Genomic DNA, 12,932 nt, shown 5'->3' with positions numbered 1-12,932 from the left:
CTTTGCAATTTTGAGGATATTCAGACCTTATACTTTAAAATGTTATTCTTAGAGGACCAGGAAGAAAGTTTCCTTTATTGGCATATAACAGTGCAAAAGGCAACAGAATGCCTTATGGTTCTTGGTATTCTCTTTTGATGTGCCTGTTTTAACAAACAGTAATCTAGACTAGATATACAAGAGTAGGTATCCTGTGTGAAGGCACCAGTATTTAGAAACTGATTGTTGTCTTTTAACTCCACTTTTTAAAATTTCAACTTTAATTTTAATTTCTATTAAAACATAAGGTGCTTGTTTCATACTTGATGGTAGAAAACTGACTGTAGGCAAATGAAATTTAATGTATCAAAAACACATTGACATATTAGAGGGTGTTTCTGTTTGTAGATATTCTAGAGGTAATAGATTAGCCTCCTAAGGAATATGAAAGGAAAAAATGACAAGCAGGCATAGGTATTGAAGAGGCCATATTGCTCTTGACTCTCCACTAGGCTGTTGAACAATGTCAGGATGTCGTGGAAAGAGGGACATATCAGAAGTGGGGCTGCATTCACAATAGGGAATTCATCAAATTTCTGTTCATTCTTGCTGGCCTATTTTGTTTTAAATTAATGGTGAATCGGGAAAGAATGTGACGACAGGCTTTGGCTACATATGTAAACATTAGTGGTTTAAAAAATTAAAAAGTTAAAATCAATTCCAAATGTATGTGAAATTCTTGGCTTTTGTTTATTTGATACATACACTTCTGCTTAAGCCGTATGCTGAGGGAAGTGTTCTTTGAAACAACACAGGTATTTGATGAGATCCTGAGCTAAAAAACATGGAGAATTAAAAAAAAAAACCAAAACAGAACACCTGCTATCAGACAAACAACTCATCAAATTTTAGGCAACATAAACAAAGTTACAACTTTCATTTTCACCAAAATAACAGTGTTGTAACAAATCTAGGACCTGACTTTGCAGCGCCTTTTCAAATAATCTTTGAGAAAAAGTGAAATTCTGATGCAGTAGTTCAGTAGTTGTGTGACAGTGTCTGAGATCAAAGAGCTTGTTCAACGAAAAAGGTTCACTTTGGCTTTAGTTGGGAAGATGTGGGGTGAAATATGGCTGCTTCTGTCTGTGAGTGGTAAAGCAGACTGTATAGTTACATTAAAAAAAGGTTTAAATTCTCATTGTTTTACAACTTAGCCATTAATATCAGTTCATAAATTTGTTATCTTCTTGTAGGTGTTCTATATTATACTACAGTTCTTTAGCCCACTCCCTGAAGCAATAAAAATTGAAAGAAAAAAAAGAGATGATCTAGAATGGGAAGACTGGCAATATTTTGCTAGGAATTGCAGTATTTTTGAAATGGAGAACAATGGATCTCTGGAAAAACCAGACTCTGTCAACTGTCTCCAGATGCATAGGTATGAGTGGGTATTATCTGCATAATACAGATGCTTTGACCAGGTAACATCCTGACACAATCCATTGCTATGTCCCAATGAGATAGAATCTTGTAATTTGGTACACTCATTTGTTGTGGACTGCTGAATATATAAAAGATCCTAAACATGACCTTTCACCTCAAGATTGCCAAAGTCTCCTCCTGTCTTCTGTCATTTTTATCAGATTTTAGTCATTTATGAGTGCGAGTCAATTGATTCCCCTGTTATTTTTGAGGTAGAGTTTCAAAATGTTGTGTTAGTGTTTTGACGGCTATTGTCAATAGAGTTGCAGAACACTGAGAGGATAAGTGAAGGAAGGTACTGATATAACCTTGTTCTAAACTCTGTAGTGAATGTGAAAGTCTACCTTCTGACCTCTGGGAGGGCCACTCTTCCTGAAGCTTAGAAAAGAGGCCAGACTGATGTACAAAAGCCCGTCATTCAACCCTGCTAGTGTTGTGCAATCCATGTAAGAAATGAATTGAAAATGGCGTCGTGAAACTTTCTCTTTTTTTGAATCTTTCCACGCAAGAAGCAATATAAAACTGTGGCAAGAGGGGCAAGAAGGATTATTACCATTTAAAAATATGTTGCAAACCCTTATATTGTCAATTAACATGTGAAAATTTAAAGCTATATAATATATAAAATGTACATTTCATAAATATAGTGTATAACATATATAATAGTTAATATTTTGCTCTACTACACACACATGTGTGTATGTACACACACACATATATAATTGAACTTATACCACTACATATATTCAACTGCATTATCTCTTGCCTGAGTTCAGATGCCAGTCACTATTAGGCATGTTTAGTACTTGGCTGGAAATCAGTGAGAAAATACCTTACCAGGTGCTGTAGGCACTTTGCTTTGCTTTTTTTTTCCAGTTTTGCTACCTTTCCAAGACTTTTCAAGTGTCAGCATCTTTGTCTGTTCTCCAGGAGTTCAGAATTCTGAGGAGAGGAGCATAAGGTCATTTGAGTTACACCACTTTTCAGCAAAGGAATCTGAGCTTTATTGCTGATCTTTGAAGCAGAGGGTAGAGGAGAAAGGAAATACCTTAAGAAAGACAAATGTTTTTGGATAAATAACTCAAGTGAGGTGCAATACCACTTTCAGCCCAAAAATATGTATTTGTATAATTTTTTAAATAACTGAGGAGTTAAATATGGAATGTTTCCGTAAATGTTTTCTGAGCAGCACAGTTTGTCCCCTTCAATTAAAATGTAAATGATGATAGGAAGTGATACGAATGAATAAGTTTTGGGTAGAGATGATGTACAGAAAGCTTTAAATGATAAGACATATATTAGTGAATATTCTGTGTGCTCAAAGAGGTGTTACTGTTGAAACAAAGCTTCAAATTTATGTCAGCAATGTAATAGGGTTCCCTGGAGCATTTTATTGTAAAACAAAACTTGTTTCTCTCTCTTTCTCTCATACCCACAAACTTGTAACTACCAAGACATGTCCAGGTTTTCTTTCCAGGATTTAGCCACCAGTGTCCTTGTGTCCTGGTGGCCTATCCAGATCTCCCTGGGTTTACATGGAAGAGAAATGACCTTACCATAACTTGATGGCTCTTGTTTTGGTGATCACATGCTAGTACTAAATGGACTCTTTTTTGTGTCCTTTAGGAAATGAAAGTGATTAAGGTTTTTGTTTCTCCATCCTGTACTACTTATGTAAGTTAGGAGTTGCTCATGTCCTTTATCCCCTTTATCAGAGGCTTGAATTTTTGCTTAGTCTGAATATTGGCTGACCCTTATTTTAGAATCTCCTTTGTTTTCCTGTTTTCCTGAGAAACTGCACATAGTTGCCCTAAAATCTTGATGACCTGCTTATCTAGTTGCCATCAGCCTTACAGTCTTTCTGCTGTTCCTTCTGATGCTTCCATATCAACATGGTGTTGTTTATCTCCCATTTGTACCTGTCTAAGCATTTCCATTACAGTTCTATACGCCATGGAAGAAATATACTTTGTTTAGTTTTCTGTGGAAGGAAAGAGAAGACATAATCACCCAAAGAAACAGATATATTCCACTGAGATTTCTGGGAAGCACTGACCTGTATTAGGAGCACAGGAAATTCAGAGATCCTTTGTGAAGACAGAAGAGCTTGACTCAGCAGACCTAGCCTAACTAGAAATCTCATTTTTAAAAAACTGACATATTTTGAAGTGACATTTTTGAATGTTGCATGTCAGGTGCCAGGTGATAATGTGGCATACCTATTTTTAATGATCCCATGTAGGTGTGCAAATAAGCAGACATTCTTTTCTCTTCCAGAGGCTAAACTCTGCCTAGTACATAGACCAACATGACATGATTCATACCAAGCTGTGGAAATGTGCAGTTTATATCTACTTGTTTACTCAGATTTACTTGAATTCTCAGGACTGTCCTTCCCCTTCCTGGGCTTAAATATGCAGCTTTACTCTCAATCTTACTGCTTTCCATTAAATTATCTTACACTTCACTTACTGTAAGGTGGTATGTGTTTTTAACTCAGATGAGCAGATGATTTGGAATCAAAAGATAACAATAGCTGGAATTCAAAATATAACAATTGTTTCTGTATGGTTTTGATATGTGTTTAGCAGGTATATTACTAACAATTTAAGCCTATTTATTATTGTGTTAGTCATCTGAATGACTTCCTGATGTGGCTCAAGCCTAGTTTGTGTTTCTCAAGGACAGTGTGTAAAACTTTAAAAATATGTGCAGATGACACTGTATCAGTCACACTTTAGTCATATTTTGAAGCTGCCTGCTAAAGGCTTTATTTTAATTGGAAGCTTTGGGTCTGGAGAACAGCATGATAGTTTAGGGCAAAATATACATATAGCAGACATTTCTTTTCCCCTTCTTGAATTCTGGTGACTGGGAATCCACTGACATAAAATTTTTACCCAGAAAGCATGAAACCACATTTAGAGTTGAGATGCTCTCTGAGTAACAGTATGTTAGGGGCTAGAATCTGTAAATTATGTAATATTTGGAGTTTGATTTGTTTTCCTTTCTATTTAAACAGCTTTACACCGTATTCTCGTGGTAATCTAACTTTCAGTGTTCTTACACCGGAACCAAATCACCGACCTGGTTACAATGATTTTTATAATACTCCATCTCTTCAAGAATTTGTTAAAGCTACACAAGTGAGGATTCATCTCCGTGGCCAGTATCACACTAATGAACCTTGGGTAAATTTTAGGCATAGGTACTATGGAGTCAATGAAGTTACAGTCAGTGGAAGGTAAGTGTTACATGCCTCTTCCCACATCCAGCATAAGTCTCTGACTGTTACAGCTGTGCACAGTATATAAGGACCTGCCTAAAATTTGATCAGCTTGTTTCGCTTTTACATGTATGATTGAGAAAGGAATTTGGTCTGAAACAGTGTATCAAGTTGGAAATGATTGGTGTACTGTTTTGTAAAACTGTTTGCTCACATTTTATTTTACAATTAATTATTCTTATTACACAAATCTGTCAAAAACAATCCTTTCCTTGGAATTACCAATGTCTCTAAGGAAAGCCTCATGACTGAAACAATGGCTTGTGCTTTATTTCAGTAACTCTTCCAAGCTATAGATTCCCAGACGTGACAGTTTTAACAGTCAATGCAGAGCCCATTCTTTGTTTTAGTTGGAGATTTCCTTTCAAAATTGGGTAGCTGTCAGTAAAACTGTTGCATTATCTGTGACTGACAACTTTATTGTACATGATAAGTGTGCTGTCTTGTGAAAGGACTAATTATGCCCTGTAAATAATATGCAAATTTGGCAATGAAATAGTTTCCAAGAAGCATATGGTGCAGATTTGTAAGTATTATTATTCCTGAAATTATTTTGGTAATTCTCATTTTGAGAGAAAGCACCCTGTTAGAAGTCATGTTTACTTTAATTTTTTCTATCCTGTTAATATATTTTGATTATTGATTTAGATGTATTATGATAATGTATTTACTAAAGCAGCTTTATCTTGGTGATGATGTAATAGTAAAACAATTTCAGCTGTAGTTTGGAAAGCTATGCCATGCCTCCAGAAGAGCAGCCCTTCAGGTAGAGTCATATGGTTATTGACTATTAATTAAGACCCTATACAGATTTTATTTTAGTAAGAAATGGTCATTTTAATGGAGATAAAATTTATTAAACTTCAATATTATTCCTGATATGGTTAAGATTTCTTGAAAAACTAGAGCTGCACTGGAATTTTAGTATTAATAATTGAAATTTATGTAATAAAATTTTACAGATTAATGGTACATACTGAAATACAGTTTTCAGTGCATATCATATAAAGCAAGAGTAGCTCTACTACTTGCTGGTTTTCATTTTCTTGAAAAACAATTGTTAATGCTTAAAAATATATTGAGTGAAGTAGTATTTTGTAGTTTACTGCACCTGAGAACATTCTCTTTGGCAACACCTATTTCTTCTTAATAAAGAACCAGACTATGTAGTGCACAAAATTGACTCTGTGACTGTGTAACATATTTTTGCACAGATGTGTTTTCACGTTTTAACTTTTGACACCACCTATTGTTCTTTCAGGTGTAATTGCCATGGCCATGCTGATGATTGTGACACAGCAATGAAACCATACAGGTGCCTGTGTGTCAAGGAAAGCTATACAGAAGGAAATAATGTGAGTCTCACCTTCGTCTGTCTGTGGCACCTATGAACAGCCTCAGCACTGGGATTTCAGTCCTGGGAAAGAGTGTGTATGATGTGTGTGTTAGTGTAGGCCTGTCTTTCAGAGGGAAACTTTCAGTAGCAGGTTTGTATCAGATGTATTCCACTCACCAGCCTCACCAAAAGTCATTCCACCACAGCTCATCAGGAGTGTTGTGTTCAGGGATTTGATTTCTTGTTAGAGATTATGCCATTTTCAAACATTAGATTAAAACCTGACATGAGACTGTGAGCATCTAATAAAGGTTGTCTCTGCCTGCTGTAGCAAATAGCAAGAGTCCTGTAGGGGGAATGTGCTACTCCATGGTAATTTTAGTCTGCTCCTGCGGACTCAAGACTCATTCAGTTAGTGGAATGCAGTAGGCAAAGTCCTGGATTTCAGCTTCCAATTTAGTTTCATTTGAGAAGAAACAGTTCAGGTTGTCCATAATGCAATTCAAAGCACCATAAATGCAAAATTATATCATTTATGATTATAAAATTCTTGACTATGGAAGAACCAAAATGGGGTTGATTACTGTAAGTCATGGAATTCTAGATAAATATGTAGAGGAGAGCTCAATGGTACCACTTTTCACTTATTTCATGCAGCCTTTGGTTTTCTTGGAAGATGTTTGCATACAACATAAGAAAAGCAGAACCATGGTGTATGAGTAAAAATAACTTGCTCTAAGAAAAGATTCCTTAGATTAATTATTTATCTCAAAAGAGAGGAAAAAAAAAAGGAAAAGAAGTTGAGGTGAAGTAAGAATGAGCTACATCAAAGGAATGAATCTCAATCTCACTGAGTGTTAGATTTCCACTGTGAGTATGTGTTGTATTCCTTGCTACATTTATGCCTTTTGGAAATAGCTTTTCCAAAAATTAGGAAGGGGCTATGTGGAATAGCAACAGCAGTAGCAAAGAGGAGACTAATCACACATCAAAAAAAAAAAAACCCAAGCAGTCTGTGCTTGCTGGAACAGAGTGAGGAGAGGTAACTTCAGAGCATTTGATACAATATTCATGATTGTGTGAAAGATCTTTATAAAATTTCATGGGGGATCTAAATTTTCTCACTTCTTAAGCAGAAGAGTAGGATCTACAGTCTAAATGGGACTTGAACAGAAATTTCAAGTTTTTAGATGGATCAGATGAGAAAAAAAATTCAAGCAGACACTGTCCCTTTAATTAGAACACACATTGTGAAATGTTACTTTGTAAGGATTAATTATAAATATTTAATAAGATCTGGAAGTTCACCAAGCACTCTTGCAAGACTTATGCTACCTTGTGAAAACAAACCAAATACATTTTAATGATGTATCTGCCTTATCAGATATTTCCTGTCAATGTTAATGGGTTGCTCCACTGAGTGTCACATCTTTGATTTGGCATATATGCAATGTAACTATAATTGAAGTGCTTGAATTAACTATATCAATTCTGAGTACAGTAAGGGTGTTGTTTAATTATTTTTCTTGTTCTTTAATAACCATGTCAGTATCTATTAAATATGAAATAAAATATCAGTGGTAATAAAATAGAATTAATATTTTGAAATATATCACTACTTTGAATTTTATCAAATATTTACATGGATTCCAAACAGCTTAAAGATTTATTTTTGTTTTGTTTTTTTGGTAAGGCTTACCCTTAAAAGCAAACAAAAATCCATCCTGATAAAACTCTGTCTTATAGATTTATACCTGTTTCTTTGGCTCCCACCCTAGTGAATTAAGAACTGTAAAAATAAATATCTCTTTTTTTTTTTTTTTTTTTTTTTTTTTTACTTTTTTTTTAGTTTTTGGTTTAAGTAAGCATTTGATGAAGCAAGTTTGCAAATGTAACTTTTTTGGTAGAGAAAAAGAAAATATTTTTGAAAAGAAGTAGTACTATCAGCAAGCAGTCTTTTTTTAACTTCAGTTCTGTGCTAGCAGTGAGCAAGTCATTACAACTGAGGGCTATAAGAAAGTTTTTTGATTTAGAGTGGGTTTTTTCAATATTTTGTCCAAGAAATTGGAGATCCTTGAAAAGCTTTTTACACATGGCAGAATGTGTCCTTGTCAGATTTACACTTACTACAGCTAAAATTACGATCTTGAATTTATCTGGCATATACATCTGGCTAGCTGTTGGGCAGTAAAGTAATACCAGAAAAGGAAAATCTGCATAACTATTACAAATAGAAATCTTAGTTTAGGTATTTACATCACCTTGTTATGAAACCTGACATACCAAATCAATTTTTTTTCCTGAGTTCCATTTTGGTGAAGAATGATGATGAAATATATTGCTATGAAATCTGAGATGATGGGAAGAAGGGGTTGCTTAAGAATTATTTGGAGATATTGAGGGGCCAGATTATGGAAAAAAAAGAAATTAATCCTCACAAAGCTTGTCTCATTTTATGAAAAATATTTTCAGCTCCATCATTTACAAATTGCTCTCTAAATGCCTTGGGTCCAACTTTGGGAGATAGCTCTGCCTTTTACAAATGGAAACAGAGGGACTGAGAGTGGAGTCCAGATTTTGGTAACATTTGTATGCAAAGATTATTTTTTAGACTTGAGCAAAAATATGTTCAAGAACTTTCCAAGGTGTCGTATGATGAGGTGGAAAGAACAAGAGAGTCAAGCAAAGTTAGCCTTACATTGCAACCTCAGAGCCTCTTTTAAATCAATCATACAGAACCTAATAGAGAAAGGTAATGGCAAAATGTACAGGAATAATTATAGAAATCATAATAGAAAAGAAAGTTTAAGATAAATAAAACCATTCTGATAAGTGCTTGAGAAGATATGAATGGAAGTGAGATATTGACTGGATGCAGTAAAGGCTTCAGGTCTTCAGAGTTTTCCATAATGGTTTTAAACATCTGAGGTCTGAAAACTGGATATGGCATAAGCTGATTTATCAAGAATTGTATAAATAAGACTTTTTATATTGTTACAGGACAATCTATGTAAACCTTAGTTAAAGGTCAATCTATATCATGTTAGATGTTGCAGTTAATCATAAATAGTACATGAGGAGCTGTAAATATTAACTACATTGCACTCAATAATAAAAGGTTTTCACTTGCAAAAATCAGTAAGCCAGCAAAAAATGCACTTTTTAGTACATGGAGCATTGGGATGGAACCCCATAAGACACCTTTGATTTCTGTTCTGTCTTCCTTGGTCCCTGGGAGTCACTCAGTGTTCTAATTTTGGTTGTGGTTTTGTTTTTCTTCCCCTAGTAAAACCTGGCTTTTAGGTTTAAAAGCTCTTTGATCATTGAGGAGTTCTCAAGAGACAGATGTAGTTCATATGTAGTATCTACCAAGATGTAGTCTTGGTAGATATTCAAATGCTGTAGTGAGGGTGCTGGTGAAAGCCATGAGGAAATTAAGACTGTCTTTAGAGCATGGCAAAGCTATCTGGAATAGGTATTCCCTAGAAGCCATATTTATTTGGCTAAGGAAACAAAATGGAGTGGAAGCATAGTGGGTGGATACAGAAGAGGATCTGATAGGAAGGAACAAAATTGTGTATGATTAATTATCCCATTATAGTCAATACTTACAGGGCAGCATAAATAAATACGGGTGCTATACATAATGGAGCTTTTCAAAAGCAAGTCAGCATTTCAAAATGCCTGAGAAGGTGGCATTCTAACCTCGGTGCCACTTCATCAGGTTTTTAAATTGTGTACTTTTGATAATGTGTATTACAGAAGCATATGTGTAAGTATTATGGGTGTATATATACACTGTTTATTGCCACTGAACTTTCAGAGTGGACTGCAAACTCCTATATAGGTTACAAAAAGGAAAAAAGGAATTAATTCCACATAAAATCATATATATATATAAATATATATAAATATATATAAATGCCACTGAGAGGCAAGCAGCAGGATATTTAAAAAATGTTGGAATAGAATGTTCTAGTTAGTCATAACTTACTGCACGTTTTAAAATATTATTACCGTTGCTGTCTGAATATTGTTACTATTGGATATTTATTACTGTTGCTGGGTTTTTTTGATTTTTGTTGACTTTCTTCAGAGGCACTGTCCTCAGAATTCTTAGGGCATAAAAATGAACTTGGTACGTAAAGGCTTAGGTTCATGTCACTGAGTGATCTTTCCGTAAGTTATGCTGGGTCCTGGAACCTTGAAGTTACATTTTTAATAATAATTTTAGTAAAAAAATTTTTGAATTTATTATTGGAAATCAGTTAATCATGGTTTTAGACTAATGAATTGTGCCAAGTTAGGCTTGGTATTTTGGCCACCTGGCTCCATGTGATGTTTTCTCAGGAAACTTTCCACAGATGGTGAGAAGTTCAGATACGATATATCAAGAAGGCATGTTTGTTATTAGCCATAGGGAAAACCATATATAACATATTTTCTGGAGGGCCTTGATGTAACTGAGAATAAGGACATCTGCATGTTTCTGGGTGTCATAGTTAGAGAGAAATGTTGGTTTTGTTAAGCATTAACATCCTTTGTAAATCCACTTCTAGACCTTGCCATGAGCTTTTTGGAAAGGTACCTACCCATTTTACATGTGGTAGTCAAGAACCAAACCCCAAATCTCTCAATTTGTAATTCTCAACTACTATGTTTTGGAGAAATGTAGGGCCAGGATTTGGTGAATGAAGACCTGAAGGTGACAACATGCACATCATAGTGCTACCAAACATGAAATTTCAGCTCTGGAGGTCTGGAAGTTAAATGCAATTCTTAACCTAATAAAGGTGTGACAAACAGCAGGATGACATGGGGATCCAGTGCCTATTTTTATTGCAGGCAGGTGTGACAATTGCAAGAAAAACAAATGTTTCACACTCATTGCCAACTTCGGAATGACTGCTTTTTTTGCCAAGAAGGTTGTAGATAGGAGGGGTCAATCTTCTCCTAGGTAACAAGTGATAGAACAAGAGGAAATAATCTCAAGTTGGGCTATAGAAAGTTGAGATTGGATATAAGAAAAAAATTTTCAGTGAAAAGGTTGCTAGGGATTGGAGCAGGCTACCTAGGGAAAGTGATGGAATCACTGTCCCTGGAAATCTTTAAAAGCGAGTATATGTGGCTTTCAGAGACATGGTTTAGTGGTGAACCTGGCAGTGTTGGGTTAATAGTTGAACTTGATGATCTAAAAGGTCTTTTCCAAACTTAGTAATTCTATGATTCTTAAAAGTTTTGTCAAAGTTTTAAAAGTCACAGAACAAGATATGTTTCAAAGAGGCTCCTTGCTATGTAATCAGATGTCATCTTTTTCTCTCATATGCCTTCGTGCCTGTGTGTCATTTAACAATAGGTGCAAGCACAGGTGTGCATAAGTAACTGATCCAAGATTAAATCTGAAATGAGATGATGAATGCTTTCAGCTGCTGTGTGGCTGGCCATGCACAAATGGAAACTCAGGGCTGGCAGGTTGGTAGCTATTCCTGCACTGCTTTCTTTCAAGGAGGACATATTTCCATAGGCATGCTGGGAGGAGGGAGCTGCATGAGCTGGATAGTTTGGCTGGTAGCTTGTTTCTTTGTTGTGTTTCCCAGGTTGTGCCGTGCCTGAATGAACCCTCTTGTCTCATGTTGTTGGGTGCTGTGTAGTGTTGTGTAATGCTGATTTTTCTCAATGTGGAGAGAGAGGGGACAGGAATGTAAATGAGGGAATTGAATAAATTAGAGATGTACACCTTCTGAAGAGTTATGGTCAAGGTGTTGCCCTTAGTGCACTTAAGGTGAGATAATCCCAATTAGGCAGCGATTGCTCTGATAAACAAGGGCCAGAATTCAAGGTCTCAACTGAAATCCTGATAATTTTCATCCTGGAAATTGCTTTTTTCTTTCAGTGTGGTGATATTGTGAGTTTTTGGTTTGTTTTTAATAGATTAGAAAAAGGTGCAGTTATTATTGCTATCTTATTAGTTACTTTTTATGTAGTATATTAAAACTAAATTTCAATAGATAAATTCTTGTGATTTCATTTTCTCTCTCAAGTGACTTTTGTTATAATTTATGACTTGGTCTGCCATTCTTAGACTCTTAAGCTTGTGGTTTTTAATGCAGATTCTTTTACACACAGATGATGTTTTCCCAGCAACAGCTGTGAGTGAAACAGTTTATAAACTTCAATACAGTTTCCTAGTTTTCACTGTTTAGGTGATATAGACATACTAAAAATAGCAAATAATTGTAATGATGCTTGGAATAACAACCATGAAGAAAGATGAGCATGCTTCTCAAGATTAAGAAGGAAGATATCCAAAAAAGAAAATAGTTGCCCAAATACTTAACGGAAGTAACTTATTTTAAAGCTTTTAAATTCCTTCTGAAATTATGATTGCAATGTATTTTGTTTCTTTTGTTTCATTCACAAGGTCAAATAGTAGTGTCCCAAACTACAGTTATAATGTTATAATGTATAGAACAGACAAGAAGTGACATTGTTTAAAATGCATCCAATTGGATGGATTAGGTGAATGTCTTCTGTGCCATAAGCATAGCAAACACCATTTTGCATCTTTAAAGGTTTAAGTGAATTGGAATCTCAGGACATTAGCCTGTGTTGAGTATCTAAATTCTTAAAACATTGTTCTTCTGCCCACCTTCCTTGGTTTTACTCTGTTTTTAAAGTGACCTAAAAAGGTTAAAATAATAATTAAAATGTTGCATTTGTTATTTCCCTTTGTGCTTTCTCATTTTTTGTCTAAGCCCACTATTATTAACATTTAAATTGGGGAAAACACATAGGAAAAAAATGAACATAGGGGCTATAATAGTAAATTTGTGAAGCGAAGAAATATTC

The 12,932-nt window shown here is 35.1% G+C and overlaps 1 protein-coding gene across 1 annotated transcript in view; it reads left to right on the top strand.

Annotated features, from left to right (window-relative positions):
* USH2A (usherin) overlaps nucleotides 1-12,932 on the top strand; it is a 372,599-nt gene that overhangs the window by 35,363 nt on the left and 324,304 nt on the right. The window contains exons 7-9 of the mRNA XM_063391039.1: nucleotides 1,233-1,417; nucleotides 4,484-4,705; nucleotides 6,009-6,102. Of these exons, the coding sequence (XP_063247109.1) occupies nucleotides 1,233-1,417; nucleotides 4,484-4,705; nucleotides 6,009-6,102 (501 nt within the window). The remainder of the gene's footprint in view (nucleotides 1-1,232; nucleotides 1,418-4,483; nucleotides 4,706-6,008; nucleotides 6,103-12,932) is intronic.

This window comes from Prinia subflava, chromosome 2 (assembly GCF_021018805.1).
Source record: "Prinia subflava isolate CZ2003 ecotype Zambia chromosome 2, Cam_Psub_1.2, whole genome shotgun sequence".
In the NCBI taxonomy this organism is placed as follows: Eukaryota; Metazoa; Chordata; class Aves; order Passeriformes; family Cisticolidae; genus Prinia; species Prinia subflava.
This window is presented reverse-complemented; position numbering and strand designations above follow the sequence as displayed.